Source organism: Agelaius tricolor, unplaced genomic scaffold, assembly GCF_023055355.1.
Source record: "Agelaius tricolor isolate 1412-34295 unplaced genomic scaffold, bAgeTri1.0.p SCAF_12, whole genome shotgun sequence".
Classification (NCBI taxonomy): domain Eukaryota; kingdom Metazoa; phylum Chordata; class Aves; order Passeriformes; family Icteridae; genus Agelaius; species Agelaius tricolor.
The window spans coordinates 22,951,277-22,971,448 of record NW_027269272.1 but is presented as its reverse complement, the minus strand read 5'-3'; the positions used below and the strand labels follow the sequence as shown (position 1 = coordinate 22,971,448).

Here is a 20,172-nt window from a genome sequence, read left to right as displayed (position 1 = left end):
ATAGAAATTCGAGCAGGAAGGTGTTGAAGTTTGATCTGCACTGGAAACTAATCCAAATTTAATCACAGATGCAGATACAATCTTCCATAATCCTGTGATGGTCTAGAATTGCAATGGAAGGGCTTTATATTTCAAGAATGCTTTTAAATATTTTTAATACATCTGCTATTCTACAATAATTTAATCTTTCTACGGCCAAGTAGAAAAAATATATCCACTTGTGTACCCACAAAAGCAGAAGCTGTTCTTTTGCTGCTCCATGTGTCCTTTACTAGTACAGCAATTCAAACATGAAAGTCCAAATAGTTTGGATTTTTAAAACTTCCAAATGCAGTTCAGGCATTTAGATCAGTGTCTGCTTTGCAGACTGCTCCTCAGACAAAATAATTAGGGAATTTTTCTGCTGTAACTGGGGGCGAAGATGTTTCCTGGCCTTGAGATGGAGGAGACGTGGAAAGGCGACTGCGCCTTGCATTTCTCTTGATTTTATCTGCTGGATGTGAAGGAATCTTTCAGCATATAATCCTTAAAATATTGATCCTGCAGAGGAAGTCTGGGGCTGGAAGGGATCATCTGTCATCAGATTTGCTGTTGATGTGGCGTCGTGGAGCTGCAATTTCAGCTCCTGGGTCTCGCCTCCTCTTGCTGCAGGGAGGCTCAGGCTGGGGCTGGGGCTGGCTCATGGGCACAAGTGGTTTAGGATCTTTTATTTTGCATTGAATTGTGTTGCCTTTCAGCAGTATCACTGCTGTATGGCCCTCTGGGATGTGCCAGCATGAGGGAAGAGCTGCTGCTGGGTGCAGAGCTCCCCCATAAACCAAGCCACTCCTTTAAATCTCCAAATGGAGACTAACAAATATCACTAACTCCCAGCTTGTTTTTATTAGCTGGACTATTTTTTCTCCTATGTAAGTGCCAATATCTGAACTTAAAACTGTGTTTGGTATATGAGGGAAATTCTCCAGCTGATTGTAGCCTATAAAATTAAAATACTGAAGCTCCCAGTGTTTGAGTTTATTGAGGTATAAATACTGGAATGTGGTGTACTATGTGGTTCAGCTGCTTCCTTGTTCTATTTTTCTGAGTCTTTTTGCCTATTTTATTTCTCTGACACTCCATACAAAGGGTTTCCTGGGTTTCATTTCGTCCTGGCATTTTTCAGCAGTCTGGTTCTTAGCGGTATGGAATTAAACATGGTGAATAACATTTTCTGTTTACTGTTTACATTTTAAAAGGCAAAATTTCTGTTTCAAAAAAGCATATTCCAGATGTCTCCGGGCAGTAGGACATGTATGTAGTATACAGTCTAATAAAACAACAAATACAGCAGGAGGATCAAAAAGGGGTGCATGTTAGCAAATGGTCTGAATTTAAACACCAGTCAACACCAGGACTTCATTTTAGGTGAGGGAAATTCACATGTGAAGTATTAAAATTTAACTTCATAAATGCATTTCCTCAGGAAGTGCATGTTGTGCATTTCCAAGTCTTCTTTAAAACTTCCTCTTTCAGTTAATTGTGATTAGATTTTCTAAAATGGAATAAACATAAAAGCATTAAAAAAATATGTAAACCATGAAAGTTAAATACAAAACAGATGCAACCACAGCAAAGATATGAAAGCCAGACCCCTTGTTCCTCAAGTGCAATATGGGGGGGAAATTCCTTCACTCTGGACTTGCTTCCCCCACAGGAGCAGTTGTGGACTTGCCTCCCATTAGATAATTTCAGAACATGATCTAAAGAGCAATTAAATCAGCAGGAGGCTGCAGTGTTGAAAGGGGGGTTCTTTAGAGATGTCTGTTGCAGGAGGGAGGCTTGACTTGGGGAAGAAAATATCTTTGGCATTTGGATAATTTGGGACAAGAATTGCCCCTGGGGGAGATGGTGGGAGGTGGAGCTGCTATCCCTGGGGACTGCTAAGGAAAGGACAGACAAAATCTAGGCAAATATCTGCCAGGGGGTTTTTTTTCAGGGAATGGACTAATTGACCCTTATTTCCAACGACCCCATGTTGATTTTTAAGGTAATGGTGTCAACATGTCAATCAAATGCTATTTACAGTAGCCCAGCGTTGCTGAAGAGGTGCAGAAACTGCTTATGTGGTACTTCTGGAAATTCAGGTTTTTTATGATTCTGTCTTAGACCTTCACCTGTTTACTTAAACTCTTCTTGATCTTTGTCCATCATTGTCCATCATTTTCAGCTGGAACTTTACAGCAGTGTTCTCAAGCTGGTTTAATGCTTGTTTCCCTCTCCATTTGACTGAATGTAATCCTCTAAAATTCCCCTGAAATATGGAATGATGCCTGCTTAGCTTTGGAAAAGGTATCAGCAGGAGCTCACATCATTTCTCTGGGAGGTTGTCTGAGAAGATGCTATTTTTTAGGTGAGCACAAGGAAGAACAAGGCACAATGGTTTCCCCCCTCCCTGGAAGTGTCCAAGGCCAGGCTGGATGAAGCTTGGAGCAACCTGGGATAGTGGGAGGTGTCCCTGAACACGGCCAGGGGCTTGCAGTGAGAGGAGCTTGAGGGTCCCATCCAGCCCAAACCATTCTGTGACTCTATGCTTGTATGGCAAGGGACACAGAAAATGCAGCAGAAATTCCTCACTCTTCTAAAGTTTTCTCTTTAAGCTCTCTGTGCTTTCCATGGTTGAAAATGTAATGTTGATGGAGAATGTGTCTGTTTTCCATTCATGTCAGTTGTACCTGCTTGTACCCCCAGGAACAAATAGGATTAAAGGCCTGATACAAAAGGAAATCTTCATAGAGTAAGTTTTTATAAAAGCCAAAGGTTTGACCAGCAGTTCCTGCTGGCTCAGATGTGTTATCTAACCCTAATTCTTCCCTTTTATTTTACTTTGGCCTCAATGAAACAGCCATGTCACAAATCACTCTAATTAACCAGGACTTCAGAAGCAGAGACTACAGAGGCAGTGCCTGCAGGAACTTGGAAAAATACCATAAAATTCCCCTTTTCTTTGCTGCCAAAATGAAGTAAACAACAACCCAGCCCGAGCTCCCTGCATTTTGGATGAGCCCTGCAGGAGAGCCAAGGTCTCTTGTAATCCTTCCTCACCGTGTCCCTCCCTTCCTTCTGCAGACGTGGATGAGTGTGAGGTGCTGAACGGGGGCTGCCAGCAGGGCTGTGCCAACACCCAGGGCTCCTTCCAGTGCCAGTGCCAGCCGGGATTCCGGCTCCACGCCGACGGCCGCACCTGCCTGGGTAAGGAACCCCTCTCGTCCTCCAGCTCTGGCTCTCTCTAACTGCAAAGCCTTCTGACTCTCCAATCTGAGTTTTCACTAAATATCTGGTTCAAACAGCCTGTGAGGTTTCAGGTATTGCCAGAATTACTCTTTTTTTTGTTTCGTTTGTTGGGTTTTTGATGGTGTCTCATGTTGGTGAAAATTCTTTTGCAGGAGGCACTAAAGAGCATGGGGGGTCTTCATTTCAAATGATGTTTTTTTTAATTATGAGTGCTTTTTCTTTGTGGCACATCCCAGCAGTGCCCTGGGACTTGGTGGTTTTAGAGGTTGTGTCCAGGGTAAATGATTGTGATTGTGGAGTCACCCCATGTGTGCTCATGTCAGTGAGAGCACCATGGAGCTCAGCCACGACACATTGCCTGTTTGTGTGGAGGGGATTGCAGAAATAAACCCCATGTTTCTTAGGTTGGACTCTAAAGCCTGAAACAAGGCACACCTGAAACCTGTTTTTAACAACACACTTGTTAAAAACAATAATATGAAATACACAGTTCTTGTATCACATTTAAATCAGTACAAAAGTCAGATTTTTGCGTTCTGCAGAAAGGATTAAAATGTTCTTTCATCTGGGAAGAAGAAAAGGGCACCTTTTGTTTAAATTTTTAAACCTGATTTGAGGTAATATGGGAAGAACAGTCAAGCACAGTCAGACCACATCTGCAGAATAAGTTCACTCAGAGTTTGGGCATTGCCTCAGTTCCTGCACAAAGTCCCTTGGTTGTGCTTAACTTCAGCCAGAGATGTCATCAGTCATTGCTGGAATTATCACAGCAATACATTTCCTGATGCAACCAGGACACAGGAGGTACCAGTGCTCAAGCTGTGGGAATAATATATATATATATATATATATTTTTTATTTTAAAACTTACCCTTTTAGGTATTTTGGGTTTATCACATACAGAGACTTTCAGTGTTTTGTAATTAACTGCAATTAAAAATGCAATGAAGTCTCAGTCTTTTCATGATTATCTTAGTTGGTGAAGGAGTGGTCAAGGAAACACTATAGTGAGAGGGAAAAAAATAATATAAAAGCAGAGTGGTTCATAATTAACTGGAAGCAATTGTGGTCTGTAAATTAAAAGAGAAATTAATCTTGCTCAGATCAGATCTGACCAGTGAAGACCCAGAAGTGAAAGATGTGTTGTTTGAGCTGCATTACTCTTTCTGAATAGTCTCATTTGTGGTGGAGAGGGATTTTTATACAAAAAGGGGACTAAAGGGACTTTGGGGGGAAAAAGAGAAAGAGAACTGTGTGATAAAGGCAAAAAGTAGATGTTAATGGCAATTAAATGAATTTACATGTGTAATATGTAAAATTTTCTGTGGACACAAAATAGTTAGGTTTCCTCTTGCCTCACATAATCAGAAAGCTCAGTTTAGCTTTGTCCAAGCTGTGAACAATACCAGAGAACAAGCTTTCATTTCGTAAATGTAAATATTCTCAAGAAGTTATTCAAAGTACTTCATACAGTGACCAGCTTTGTTTGCAATGTCTCAGAAATTATCAAGGAGAAACAAAAATAAATCCTGAGATGGGAGGCAGGAGTTTGAGAGAGCCCTGCTATCATAATAATGGATGCACAAGATACTGAGGGAGGATATTGAGCCCTGTTCCAGCTGTTTAGACAAGACACCAAAACAAATGGATATAATAAGCTCTCATGCATTGGAGAACAAGACAGTTACTAATTGATGAGGACAGGGAGAGGCATTTCATATAAATCAGGAGTGCCTAGGATCAGGATCTGGGCTGTAGCTGCCTGCTGGGGATGGAGAGTTTGCCCCTTGTGCAGCACCAGGCTGTACATTCAGCTTTCATCACTCATCTGATGAGAAGCAAACCACTAATGCCCCTCTCCTTTGACCTAGTGCAGCTCAGCAGAACACCCAGCATTTCAAGCAGGCTTGGATTAGCTGTGGTATTTCTTCCATGGATACTTCAGAGGATGTAAGGATCTCTCCTGCATGCTGAGAAAGAAAAGGGACCACATTCTGGCACTGAGCTGTTTATGGAAGGTGATTATCTCAGCTGCAGAAATAAGAAACAAGAGTCCCTCTAGACAGGCTTTTCAGAGGAGCCCAGCCCAGATTGCTGTTAGGTTCATTCTTTCCACGTCCTGCTTTTCTTTTTTGGCAACCCTGTGTTTGTGGGAACAAAAGTGCCAAAATCATTTGAGGGGAAGCAGATTTTGCAGCCTGGATGGCTTGGAAATCTCCCATACATAAGGAAGTGGATCTATCATCTTAAAAGATATTCAGCCTACATCTGAGGACTCAAAAACCTGGGATAAGATACTTCCTCATGTGATTCATGGAATATTACTGAGCTGCTGTCACAAGTTTTCCAGTAAATCTGGTCCTCCTGCCACCTCAGCACAGGGTGTTTGGGATCCTGACTTGTTGCTGGTGGTCCATCCCTCCTCTGCCAGTATGAGCCTTAAAATACATGGAGAGAGGAAATCTGCTTTTGCCATTCTTCCTGCTCTCATTGGAAACTTCTGCTCATACTCTAGGGCAGAGAACTCTACTCCTACTCTGCTCAGACCCAAAAATCTCCAGAGTGGGTTGCCCTGTTCAGTGATGACCAGTGTGTGAGAATAAACTATTTAATTCCTGCATCCTTTGGTGTTACCCAGTACTTCGTGTCATGATAAAATCCCATCTCTTTCAATGCTCCTTTTCTTCCTTCAGCTTTTTGGTCCTACAAATTTTGCTCAGCATTGAATTAATTTATAAACACACGTGCCAGACCAAATATTCACTGCAACCCTGTCCAACTTTTTTGTTTGCTTTGTTTGTAATGCCTTGATTATGTTAATGCAATGAGTTTGACTTCACTGGAGTTTAACCAGCTGGTATCTGAAAAGCTGAAACCCAGAAAGAACATGTTTATTGTAGTATCAGGCTGTGGGTTTGGACTGCTGTAGATTCATTGTCTTCAGTGGAATTTATTCCTGTTTGAACTCCTAGAAGTGGAAACAGGGCACAGCCATTAGACCCTGATTCATCTCTGGTGCCAGCTGTTACCTTTGATGTCTGCTTTACGTGGAGAAGCTGTTGAGATGCAGGTTTTTTATAGAGATTTTAGCAGGCTAAGGCTCTTATATATTAAGAAAGTAACAAAGAAAATGTCTCTACAACTCTAAAATCTGTGTTTTCCAATGTAAATATAAGCCCTGTTTGTCTGAAATTACATTTCTTGTCACTGCCAGCGTTGGATTTAAGGTGATGTAAAACACAGGTTGGAAGGGATTGCATGTTTTAACCCCATGGTTGCCATGCAGGTATCTAACTATGGCTTCAGACCCAGCTCTTTGTAAAACTATCACCTTCATTATAAAAAATAATGGGTTGAGAATGTGTATTTCTTAACTGTTATCAGATCAGGGGGCTACAAGAGAGCTGGGGAGGGAGTTTTTACAAGGGCATATTGTGACAGACAAGGCAGAAAGGCTCTGAATTGTCAGAAAGCAAGGTTAGACTGGATATTAGGAAGGAATTTCTCCCTGTGAGGGTGAGGAGGCCCTGGCACAGAGAAGCTGTGGCTGCCCCATCCCTGGAAGTGTCCAAGGCCAGGCTGGAGCAAGCTGGGATAGTGGGAGGTGTCCCTGCCATGGCAAGGGGAATGAGATGATTTTCAGGATGAACCCAAACCATTCTGTGATCCTTGTTTTTCTTACCTGGTGTCTCCCACCACTGTCCCCCTTCCCAGATGCCCCCTCCCTCTCTTGGCATCACCTGCCATCACCCCCAGCCTGTCTGGAATCCACATCAGGGCTGGGTTTCTACCAAATTCCAAGAGTAAATCTTTGAAGAATGGATGTCAGGCCATATTCCTGCCTGTGGAGGTGCTCATCCCTGCAGCCACAGGCCCTTGGTGACAGCTGGAGCCAGAGCCAGCAGGTGCCAAGTCTCTCTCTGCTCAGAGAGGTGCTGCTGGCAGCCACGAGCACAATCCTGTCCTGGCCCTGGGGGCTCTTCCCCTTCCGTCTGGCACCTCCTGTCACAGGATCCAGCCTGGTGACAAACCTGCCCTGGCTGCTCCAGAGCAACCCCTGGCTGCTGGCACAGCCACACACCAAAGTGGGACTCGTGGATTTCACACCTGTCCCCTCCCACCTTCAGATCCTCCCAAACCCTCATCGTGACAGGTTGCTGCTTATCTCCCCTTGCAGCCAGATTGGCTCGTGCCCAGAAACGGAGGGAGAAAATGGCACTTTCAGAAGCCAACATGTATATTCTGTCACTTGGATTTAAGATGTTTCTAGTCTCCTGAAATATTTTCATCTTATTTGAATATTCTTGCTGAGAAACAGGTCTTTGGCTACAAATGTGCAGGGAGCTGGGAGCTCAGAGTGTATGGGGTGTGCTGTCTCCTGGGCAGGCAGGAGCAGCTTTCAGGGTCAGTCTGTGGCAGGGCAGAAGGCTCAGGGCACAGGGGGGGATCAGAAGCCAGGGTCAGGTTTCTGGGCACTGAGGTGCCTCCTGCCTCCTGCCATGTGTGCAGCCAGGAGAATGTAAAAATTTGCTTTTCTTTTCACCTTTTTAACACATACTTGACTGCACAAACTCAGTGTTTGCTAATTGGTGGCACAGGGTGAAACAAGTCCTGTAGTGGGTTTTGCAGCTAACATTTACTAATGTCTGTTACAGATAAATGAAGAAATATTGATAAAATGAATATAAAAAAAATAAATATCAAAGCTCTTTGCTGGCTTCATTAGCTTCAGAGTTTGGTGCCTTCCATGAAGGACCAAATAATCTTTCCAGCTGCCCATAGAGAACACAGAATCCCAGAATGATTTGGGTTGCAAGGAACCTTAAATCTCATCCAGTCCCACCTCATCCCACCCCTTCCACTACCCCAGGTTGTTCCAATCCCCATCCAACCTTGCCTTGGACACTTCCAGGGATCCAGGGGCAGCCACATCTTCTCTGGGCAACCTGTGCCAGGGCTTCCCCACCCTCAGAGTCAAGAATTTCTTCCTAATATCTCATTTAAATCTCTCCATACTACATCCCTGCTGTGGAAATCTTGATACAGCTACACACACACTTCCATCAGCACAGCACAATAGCAGAGTCAAACCATCACTCTTATTTTTACATACAGCCTGTGAATAGGTGTGGGTGTGTGTTAACATGTTTTGTCAGGAGGAGAAATGTTTCTCCAGAGGCCAGGGATATGTGTTGAACAAAAAAAAGAATATTAATTTGCTGGGGTGAAGGAAGCAGCATCTTTAAAGATGTACAGAGGACCCTCTGTTCCTGTGGTTTGCTGTGTGAGTCTGTTGTGCAGGGCTTGTGGCTTCTGTTATTTGATTTTTTTTATTTATGAGGCTGAGGAAATCAGCCTGAAAGACAATTACTATTTTTAATCAATGAAAGCAAGGAGAGAAAAAGATAATCAATGGGCAAGTGCCAGCAGGGCTGTTCTTTTTTCCCCTCCTTGCCTCGGTGGATTGGCAGTGCTTTGGTGCTGTCAGATCAAAGGGTGCTGTGCTTCAGTCAGCATTACAGCCCTCAGATCTCACCTGCCTCTCCCTGGAATCAGGATTTCACTGGTGTGGGACGCTGTGTCAGCCAGGCTCCGTGAGCACAAGGGAGGGCAGTCACTCAGGGGAGGGCACAGGAGCATTTCTGAAAGCTGCTCAGCGAGGTTTGCCTGCTTTTGCTGTCATTTATGTATTTAAAATAGGAAATAAGTTCTCCCAGCTTGTTGATGTGCTTTCCTTCCCCGCTTCCTTGGCTCCAGCTGTCAATTCCTGCAGCATTAACAACGGGGGCTGTGAGCAGGACTGTGTTCAGCTCAGCGAGGACCACTACAAGTGCCAGTGCCAGCCAGGCTACCAGCTGAAGGCAGATGCCAAATCCTGTCAAGGTGAGTCCTGTGAAAACACACAGTAAAGGCAATTTAACGACCCCAGGATGGTGTTTTGGGTCACTGTGTTCGTTTCTATTTCCCCCTGCGTGCCAAAAGCAGCTTTGGGAATTGCTTATTGACAGGATTTTAAAATAACACATGTTTAAGGTGTGAAATTCACTTTGAATCACAGCTTTGAACAAGATTTTGGCCTCCTAGATCCCTGGATGCTCCTTGCACAATGATGGTGATGACATAGGAACTTAATTGTGATTTAATTCTAACATTTTATTGCTCATCAAGTTGTACATAGAGTTGGCCTGCATTACATGTTTTATTCTACAAAAAGTCTTCTCTTTATCTCCTTTTGGCTTATCACAGGCTGATTCATTCATCCTGCCCTTCAGGTTTCTAAGCACTCTCTCAAGCAGAACAGCAATGCTACCTTTGGGTTTGATTGTTGCTTTTCTTTTCTTGTATATCTTAACATATTCATCAGATTTGAAGGCAACCCCCCCATTCCCCAACACAAGCACACACACACACACACACACATACACCCTTGAACATGCCAGAGAAAGATAAGGCCAAATTTATGGATTTATTGAGCTGAAATTCCTGTCACAAAACCGTTTCCATATGGCTCCTCTTCTGCTCGGAGATTTTACACGCTGTGGATGAAGTGTAAGTAAATCCTGCTGTTCAGATGGCTCCCAGCTCCTGCTGGGTGCAGAGAACCCTTCCCCTTCGGTTTGGGCCCCCCCAAATCCTGCCCTCAGTGGGGGCTGCACCCCAGGGAGCACCCACAGCCTGCTGGCCTCTCTGTCTCTCATGGGGTGGCCACATTTTTTCCCTGAGATTATCAGAAAGAGTCAGGAAAGAGGAGCTTTGGGGAGAAGGAGGCGTCCGAGAGCTTCCTCTGCTGTTCTCCATCCCTTTTCCAAACATCTTGAGATGTGTTTGGCCAGCTGGCTGTGCAGAGCCTGCACGGGGCTTTGGGGTGGGTTTTATGGAGCGGTGGGACCGTGCTTGGGTCAGAGGGGTCTGAGTGGTGCCAGGTGGGGTGGGAGTTCTCCTGGAGTGCTCACAGCACAGTTCAAGCTCCCATGGACCACTTCCATTCTCTGTCTCAGCTGGGACCCCCTAAAAGGGGAGGTTTTGCCACCCCTGTTCACCCCCTCATGTGGTGGGGCTGAAGAGAGTCACCCACTCACCAAAGGCAGTGGTTTGTCACCAGCCTGTAGTTATTGAGCTCTGCAGAGGGGCAGGGTCAGCCTTTTCTGCAGGTGGGCACCCATTACCTGGTTACCCCAGGGTGTTTGAACCAAAATAAATAAGTGCAGCCCTCCCCAGGAGAGCAGTTGTGCCTGGGCAAAGGAGGATCTGCCTTGTGAGCAGAGCTCAGCTTGCAAAATGAAGGCTGAGTAGGATGCTTTCCCCCAGAAATACCAGAGTGAATGAATTCCTGGGAGAGAAAAGTGCTAGGTAAGGCCATGGACAAGAGTTTTACAGGAACAAATGAGGGTGAGGTGGTCATGAATGCATTTGGGTTGTCAGTTCAGAGATATTTTAAGTAGAAGAGGTGGGAGGAGGTGAGGCTGGATGTTTTTTTTATTTTCCAACCAAAGCTTGGCTGCTGGAGTCATGGTTTGGATGGAGAAACCACAGTGTCATGAGAGTTTGCCACAGCAGGTGTAGGTGCTGTGCAGGTGTGCATTCATCCCTGTGGACTCCTTGGGAGTTAATACTGCACCCACAGCCCTGCAAAGCCTTGGAGAAACACTCAAGCCTGGCAGTTTTGCTCTTTACCACTTTATATTTTCTCCAGTGTGAAGTCATGGTTGCTGTGAACAAGAAAGTTTATTTGATAAAGCCCAAACCTCTTTTCTTTAGGCGCTCTAGAGGTTGTGGCAGACAGGACTGGAGACCCTGATGTTTACAGCCTTGTCTGCCCCATCCCTGGCAGTGTCCAAGGCCAGGCTGGATCAGGCTTGGAGCAATGTGGGACAGTGAAAGGAGTCCCTGCCCATGGCAGAGGGTGGAGCTGGATGAGCTTTAAGGTCTCTTCCAACCCAAACCGTTTTGGGATTCTGTGTCCTGAGGCACCTGGGAAATGAAATCATGCCAGTAAATTTTTCACCATAGTATTTAACAGCTTGGAGTAAAGCTTTGTGGGATGGAGTCTGTTATCTACTAAAGTTATTAAATGAACTAGTAAGAGGCAAATGTGTGAAAAAAGAACGCTAATGAGTTATTTTTGGCTTTTCCTGAAACCTGCTTCTAACAGGAACATATCACTGGAAAGCAAGTCAATCACTGATTGCCTTATGTCCTGAAGATCTTTCCTTTACAAACTTACCTCATCCAAGGACTTCCAAGGCTGCTACCTTTATTTGAATTACTATGTTTTACTAACATCCACCATGTAATTTGTTGTTTGCCTGTTGTCATGTCACAGAGCATTACAAGCTTTACTCCGCGCTGTAATCATCCTCAAATTAAAGCCTTAGCTGCTCTGAAAACCTTCATAATATGCAGGTTTAACAGATGCTGTTTGATAGTGATTTCATTTAATTTACCCAAATAGAAAAGGAATTGGCAAATAACTCAATATTTCATATCAGCAAGGAGTGAGTTCTTGCTTGGAGCTAAATCCTTTGTAGACCGCAAATTGTCGAGCTGCAGAGCCAAGTTGTCAGCCTTGGAAGTGTCATGCACGATGAAGTGCTGCTGTTCCTTGGAAACCTATTTGCAACCTATCGTGTCAGAAGTCCAATTTCAGTTCTACATCCCTAACCGTGCTTTTATTTTATTTTTTTTAGTGTTTGGTTTTGGGTTTTTTTTAAATACTGTCAAGTCAAACTCAGCCCTGCAGACTGGAACGGTTTGTGTGTTGTGTGTTCCCGAGATAGCAGGAGGTGACATGAGGCAGTTTGAGGATGTTCTGTGGCTGCTTCCTCCTTTACCAAATGGTGGCACAAAATACCACTTGGCTGCACAGAAAAGGGACCAAAAAATGCCCTGCCCCATATTTAAATCCACATGAAGTGGAAGATTTTCTCTCCTGTTCCCTCCTCCTGTGTAGCCAGTGGAAGAGCAAAGCAGCCAGGTCAGAGTAAAACTCCTTCAGCCCTTCCCAGGGTTCCTCCAGTGTTGTAGAACTGACAGTGACTTTCCTCTAGGGCTCTGAGAGAAGTTAGCTTGTACAGAGCAGGGCAAGTGAAAAATATTGGTCATCTGTCTCAAATCAGACAGTAATTAGTGAAATGCTCAAGCTGAATCAGAGCTGGAATTGTAGGGAAACAAGTATAACTTTTAGAAATTTTATTCAAAGCTAAACAGAGCTGTAGAGGACACATTTTCAAGGTGCCCTCCTCCAAATTTACCTGTGGAATGTTCTTCACCAGAATTTTGGTGTAATGAGCGCTCCAAAGCAAAACCTCAGCCTGGTGCAGAGTGTCAGGTCTTAGCCCAAGTCAGACCTGTCTGAACAGTCGTGGTGGGTCTGTTTTGGGTTGTGCCAAGTCTCTATTTGGGCAGCATGCTTCCAGCAGGCACATGTCCCAGAAATAAACCCATTCAACACAATGAAATCTTGGAGATGGAGGCTTCTGTAGGCACTTCATAAAAGTTTTTCTGAGTACTTGCCACTTAGGGCAGCTTATCCTTGAAAAGGTATGTTATTGTTCAAGAAGAGGAAAAAGCCTTGATGTACAACATGAATGGCATATGTTTATAGACTGAAAGATGTCTTTGGGGGCTCTTGAGTGTTTATTTCCTCTCAAGCCTTTTAAATATTCATTGTTTCGTGGTGAACTCCATCATTGTGTGTGTTTATGGATTCACACATACTGGAGTGCTAATTGCTGTTGTTTAGAGAACTCTTGAAATCTGTTCAGGTACAGCAAAATAACAATAAAATGTACTTTTCTGTCCTACTTCCAATGTAATACAAGCTCGGTTTCCTGCTGTTTTAAGCCTTGTTGCTGCTCTGTGAAAAATGTTGTCCAGCAACAAAAAGCATCCAGAAAAACAGCAGCTTTACTCACCAGATGCTGTCACATTTTTCCCCAGTCTAATCTCTTACAGCTACTTCGTCATTAGTTGTAACAATGGCAGGTAAGACCATTTTCAGGCAAAAAGTGACCTTTCAGTTGACAGTGTGCTCTAATTGGTTTCAGTGATAGACCCCTGCACAAGTGGGAATGGAGGATGCTCACAAATCTGTCAGAATGAGAGAGGAATTGCAAAATGCGAGTGTCATCCAGGGCATTCTCTTGCTGCAGACAAAAAGTCCTGTTTAGGTAAGAAACTCTGGGCTCTTTCTTGTGAAGAACGTTATTAATCAGTGCTCTGCCTTACTGAGCTGTGAGTGGAAAGGAATATATTAGACAAATATATGTGTGCATTTTGAAACAGCCTTTCTCTCTGTGATACTCACATCAGCCCATAGTCTTGAAGGACTTTTATAGTGATGAAAATTTCTCTGTGATCTCCTAAGTCATGCTTTCTAGCAACTGGATTTGTGAATGCTGTAGTGTTATTCTTGTAGGGTACCTTTAAAATTATGTCCCAGATACAGCTCCTGGAAAATTGGTTCAAGTAAAACTCTGAACCAGGTCACTGAAAACCTATTTAGAATTCAAAGGGCTTTTTAGCTGGAGAACTGTTTCCATATTAATGGAGAAACTACTGTGAAGGAAGAAATCATGATGTGTAAGATTTCCAAAGAGAGGAGCTTAAAAAGTTGAATTCTGAAGTCCTGTGTTTAGTCTGGGGTTGTCAAAAGAATCTGTAGCATTCTCGACCTGAAATTTGGGGGAACTAGAGATCAAAATACCTGCTTTTCTCTTTCAGTGAAACTCTTGGAAGATAGTTTAGCAGTTTTGTGAAATAAAAAGTATTTGTAGATTTAATGGTGCACAGATTCTTAACAGCCAAGTCAGGATCAGGGTGTGTGTATATATATATATTTATATATATAAATTATATATTTATAAATTATATATTTACTATATAATTAGTGTGTATATATATACACACTAATTTTGTGTGTATATATATACACACTAATTTTGCCCTCCTCTTTTGCAAACTTGGCCGAAATCTTGCCAATATGTAAATTATTGTCTCAGATAAAGGGTGCTGGATGCCTTTCAAAATATTTACTTCCTACCCTGAGTATTTTACTCAGTTGCCTATAAGCCCTTCTGTGAGTAGAATGGCACATCTTAGTGATTCACTTTTACTGGAATTACTCATGAGTAATTACTGAAAATAAAAACTGTTTTCAAGTAATGTACTGATAATGAGTGCATGGAAACAACAGTGGGTTTAGCAGTAGGGTCAGCCTGTTGTTTGTTTTATCTCAGATACACACTGACATTTCTGTTGATTTATGTATAAACTGAATCACTGAGTTAACTTGCAGTGTTATATATTGGAACAAATTTTCTCCCCAGCCTCATGGCAAGAATCTTTTGAATCATTAAGCAGTGTGTCTTACCATGGATATACAATTATTGGTTTTTTCTCCTAGAAGTTACTCAATGCCTTTTGCAAAATTCAAGCTGTTGTTTGACTCTCTGGAAACTGAGCTGGAAGGAGACAGAGGGCAGCTGAAGTGTCATACTTCAGCTATTACTTCTAGAACAGGAAGAAACCTGTGCAGGATGGTGGCTGTGGTTCAACTTTTAATTTTTTCTATTTAAAAAGAAGAAGAGAAAAGAATATTTACAGCCTTGGCCAGCGCAGCGTACTTGCAAACAGACAATTAGAGAAAAAGGAGGAATAACCCATTTTATTCTAAGCAGCAGCTGCTCCCATGGCTGCTTCAGAGAAGCTGTCATTTGTCCTGAAATTTTCATGAGCCAATGTGTGGTGTTTGCACTGCCTGGGGCCTCTCTTTGCAAGGAGCCTGATTGCATCCATCAAGCTCCTTGTGCTCAAGTGCAGGGGCCACGAGCACAGCACTGGGCACAGCACGTGTGGAGGGACAAAACTGTTAGAAAGTGTGGTTTGCTGGGATAAAAAGTGAAGAGCTGCACATTAGATTGCTCCCTGCCAGCATTGGTGCAATAAATAATCTGTATTTTGCCAGAAAGATGTCAGAATGGGAAGGACCAGGAGATGCATCAGGGGTTTGCCATGTATGATACCAGTCTTTGCATAGAGGTCAGTGTTCTGTGCAGCTGTATTTAGTGTAAATTTTTGTGGGTTTGTTTGCTTTTTTTTAAACTAATTAAAAGTTTTAACTAACTCCTTAAAAGTACTTTATGTTCCACTGAGATTTTAGGAAGATGGACACTTTTGGGGACATTTAACTCCAAAATACAGACCAGCAAGTGTGAAGCTGAGAAGCAGCCTGCTTGGCAGAGGACTGGGGGAAGAGCAGCCTCCCCACCAAAGGCTTAGCAGCTTTTCCTTTCCTCACAGGGCTGCTGGAGCTGCTGTGGTTGCAGCAGGTGCCTCCCTGCTGTAAAGCAGCTGCAGGATTCAGGGATGATCTGTCTCCATCATCCCTGCTGAAACCCAACCACCACTTAATCCAGCTCATTTGACATGCAGAGAATAATCAGCTATTTTCTGTTCCATTAATTTAACTATAATGGCTTGGAGGACATGGTGATAATTTCAGAGTTTTGGAAGTTTCTTCTGAGTTCTTCACACGAGGTCTTCTTTTGCCATTGCTCTTTTTACAGGAATAATAAATAAGGTGCTTTGGCTGGTAACTGCAAATATAGTGTTTGATACTGTAAATGTTCACACTGAGAAGTTCAAGGTCAATGGTGCTCAGAAAAAGATTGTTCTGGAGAATAATGTGAGTATAATGTTCCCAGGCTCACTGGGTGCTGTCCTTTGTAGGCTGACCCCAGGATAATCCTCCCAGCAGATATTTGGAAACGCAGCCACGTCCACGTAGAGCAGCATTATTTTTTCATTTCAGTGTCCAGCTGAACGACTTTCTGTGTGCTTGCAGACGTGGATGAGTGTGCAGAGGGCAGGGCCAGGTGTGCCCATCGCTGTGTGAACACCCCGGGCTCCTTCAGCTGTGCCTGCAGCCCCGGCTTCGAGCTGGGCGCGGACGGGCAGCGCTGCTACCGTAAGTGACCCTGCCCAGCCCTGCTCCTCTTCCTCTCCTCTCTGCTCCCTGCCAGGCCTCACTTCTGACTCTTTGGGATCACCATCCCCAGCAGAGTAAATGTATGCAAAAGATCAAGCTTAATACTGTTTTATTCCTCTGCTGCTGCTGCTGGGTTTGCAGGGTGACGCGTTCCTAAGCCTGTGTTCACAGACCTTAATTACTACCTTTCAAAGAGCAAATAGCCCTGTTGGTTTGTCTTCAGAGTCTGGTGAATTCTGCTGCAGAGCCACCAGAATGCTGCTGTTCTGTGAAATGTATTCATTCCTGCCCTCCTCCTCCCAGCTTTCTTACAGACCTGATGCAAGAGAAAACCAACACGATGTTCTGCTCTTGTCTTTACCTGTCTGGGTTTGCTTATGTTTCTCCTGAGATTACTGACACTGTTAAGAGGATGCTTAAAAAAAAAAAAAAAAAGCCAACAAAAGAAAAGAAAGATTTGGGATGAAAAAATAGTTGAACAACTCAAACTTCCCAAGCTAAAGCGAGCCCTGTTGTCTTTCCTCACATGCTTGCCTCTTGCCAGCGGGGTTTCTTAATCAACACAGCTTTTCTGGAGAGGGGGACTGACTCCCAGTGCTGTTAGCTGATAGGTGATCCCTGGCCTGCCCTTGAGGGCAAATTTAGATTAATAAAGGAGGTGATGTGGAAGAGTTGGGGTTATTATGGACCTAACATAAGCTCCCTGGAATGCAGACAAAAGCATGACCTGTTTTAGCAAAGAGGTGGGCAAAGATCATTCAATCTAATAATACTGTGCAAGAGCTTTCAGCAGAGCTTCCTTAGGAAAATATGCTGCATGCCAGGGAATGAGTGCTTTATTTAAGAATGTGTGTGTAAGAAATAGTTATTAAGAATGAAATCCAGTTTCAAGGCATTAACATACATTAAAAACAAAACCCAATTATGTGAGAGACATCCTGGAGAGTTATTTCATAGGTGATGGGGAACTGTGAGTGGTGCAATGGCAGAGGAAATGTGATTAATATATAGATATGAAATCTTCTGTCATAGGCATAAAAAAGAGGTTTAGACCACTTAGATTTCATTGTGCTTTTCTGATAATAATTTTTCTGGATGTTCAGCAGATCTCAGGGGATGGTGATTCTCTGTGCCTCATGTACAATATTGCAGAGCAAACAATAAAAATAAAAACATTCTGCATATATTTATGATCAGGATTATCCCAGTGTTTGAGCAATTTACAGTCTTTGTTTATTCTTTCATTTCCCCAGTGGCTGGGGAAGAGCTGGTATTTCAGTTTTACTGATGAAGAGCTGGGACAAAGTAAATGATGAAGATCGTGTATGAAATCAGATTCTGCATTTAATTCCTGGGTTTACTAAATCCCAGCTTAACACACTGGACAGGAGACCAGAGAGATTTCTTCTCCCTGGTGCAAATAATCACACTATGCATGAGATGTAGAGATATTTATTCTCTTAATTTATACCCTCTTCCAGCTGGAATTACATTTCTTGTTGGCAAGCAGGTTGCTCCCAGGGGTGGGACCAGAGCCCAGCAGCACAGATGTGTCTGGGGAAATTCTGTGCCAGATCTGATGACCACCACTCTGATCTGGGCTGTTTCTGGAAGTACAGTGGCTCCTTTAGGAAGGGTGTTTCTCAGTTTCCCTACATAGTAGGAGAAATTATTTCCTCTCTAAATAGCTCTGTAACAAAAGCTGGCTAATCCTTCATGAAAATCTTTATAACTGACCTATAACTTTGCATCCTGGAGAAATCATCTGATGAAGGAGCTGGATGGGAATGAGGTGGCCAGGTATTCCCTTTTTCATGTGAGGGTTCCCACTGGAATGGCCAGGATGTTCTGAGGGCTGTCCAGTGCAGCCTCCTGAGGAGGGCATGGAAATCTGTCAGGCAAAGGGGGCTGGCAATGGCACTGTACCACCCTGTCTTAGCTGTAGGAGACAAAGCCTCAGCTGCTGTGTCCCCCTGGAAGGGACATCCAAGAACCAAAACCTGGAGGTTGTTTTGCATTGTGGTTGGGTGTCCATTTCAGCAGCAGGACTCTGCTGAGGATGTTTTAGAACCCAGCTCTTTGCCATTCCCATGCAAAACTCAAAGCTGCTCTTTGGGAAGAGCATCAGGACGTGTTGGGGGCATCACTTGGGCGCTCCTCAGATGCTTCTGCTCCACCTTTGGGGCAAAGCATAAACCTGAGGAAAGCTGGGAAGGCTCCTGCAGCAGGTGGCCGCTGAACACTGAACCAGCCTCACATGGCTGAATTTGAGAGCATCCACTGTTGTGACACAAACACCTGGAGCTCAGTGACTCCAAAGGCTGCTCTTCTGGGGAGGGGCTGTGAGCTGATTCCGCTCACAGCTACAGCCCTCGTGACTGCTGTTTTACATCCTTCGGGCTTGCTTTTTAACACCCTTCTGATTTATTTCCCTGCCAGGCATCGAGATGGAAATCGTGGACAGCTGCCGGGACGGGAACGGCGGCTGCGAGCACGGCTGCGAGCACACGGCAGCGGGACCGCGCTGCTCCTGCCCCCGCGGCCACCGCCTGGCCGGGGACGGCAAAACCTGCACAGGTAACCTGAAATGGGAGCAAAACCTGCACAGGTAACCCGAGATGGGAGCAAAACCTGCACAGGTAACCTTAAATGGGAGCAAAACCTGCACAGGTAACAAAACCTGCACAGGTAACCCGAGATGGGAGCAAAACCTGCACAGGTAACAAAACCTGCACAGGTAACAAAACCTGCACAGGTAACCCGAGATGGGAGCAAAACCTGCACAGGTAACCTGAAATGGGAGCAAAACCTGCACAGGTAACCCGAGATGGGAGCAAAACCTGCACAGGTAACCTGAGATGGGAGCAAAACCTGCCCAGGTAACCCGAGCTGGGGTCAGGGAGCAGGTGTGAAGGGCCCGGGGTAAAGATGCAGGTATTACAGTGGTGGGTGCTGCTGCCCATCTCTTGTCCCCAGCAAGCCTCTCCTGTCGAAAGGCTGAGTGAACATTCAGGCAATGCAGTCAAATCTCCACTCAACTCTCACCGCAGCTTGCTCAGCCATAGAGGCAAGAAAGGCTCTTTTGCAAGGGTTTATTCCAGCAGGGTAACAGGACAAAGGACAAACCCGGGGAAAGAGGAAAACCCCATGGAGCAGGCAGTTTATAAAGGGGAAGGGGTGGGCAGAGGGGCCTGGACTCCAGGGGTAGGGGGTGGCCACCAGGGGTACCAAGCAGTGACAGGGGAAGGAGAAACCCGAGGAAGCTGTGACACCAAGTCCATGGGGAGACTGTTTTTCCCTTTGGGAGGGATGACTCCATGGTGAGGAGGGTTGGTTTCCAGGGTTGAGGGCTTGGGGATTGACCAAGGGGAGAGAATTCATGGGATGCTACGCTGGGAGCCTGCATGAGAGCTGTCGCTCCGGGAAAGCTGTGCCTTCCCTCCTCCTGCAGGTGTTGATTAACAACATCCTGGCAGTGCTGCTGCAGAGTGCCTGGCCCTGGGAGCGGGCTGGGATGGGTCCCCAGGGAGGGCAGGGAGTGGCAATGATAAAACAACAACTAAGTAAACTATTTAGTGCAATATGACACTGCATCACCTGCTGCCATGGTGTGTCTCACCGTGGGCAGCCCAAGCATCACAGAGCTGACTTTGTTTGCCTTCCCCTCTCAGCTGGTGGCTGGGAGCAGCAGCACAAGTGCTCCCAAGTGCTTCTTGCACAAACTGCACTTGGTGCTCCAGAGCCTGCTGTGTTTCCATCAGATTTGCTCAGTGATGAGGTTGTACTGTTGCCTGTGAGAAGTCTCACTTTGTTGCTTTCACCTCCTGAGTTATTTTGGGTTTATTTTGAGAGACAAGCTTAAAAATTCATTCATGTTTTAAGCAATTCTACTATGAGATTCTTTTTGTGTGTGT

General features: G+C 44.5%; 1 protein-coding gene across 9 annotated transcripts in view; it reads left to right on the top strand.

Annotated features, from left to right (window-relative positions):
- The window catches only part of LOC139595129 (multiple epidermal growth factor-like domains protein 6), a 189,986-nt gene that overhangs the window by 117,111 nt on the left and 52,703 nt on the right, over positions 1-20,172 (top strand). For 7 of the 9 annotated variants that reach the window (XR_011680865.1, XM_071438114.1, XM_071438115.1 and 4 more), the window contains 5 exons: positions 3,106-3,228; positions 9,028-9,153; positions 13,317-13,439; positions 16,115-16,237; positions 18,698-18,835. Coding sequence is in view for 8 of the 9 variants with exons in the window: in XM_071438114.1 (XP_071294215.1) it covers positions 3,106-3,228; positions 9,028-9,153; positions 13,317-13,439; positions 16,115-16,237; positions 18,698-18,835 (633 nt within the window). In the remaining variant the exon portion in view is untranslated. The remainder of the gene's footprint in view (positions 1-3,105; positions 3,229-9,027; positions 9,154-13,316; positions 13,440-16,114; positions 16,238-18,697; positions 18,836-20,172) is intronic. The other 2 variants (XM_071438113.1, XM_071438112.1) reach the window with 2 other exon arrangements.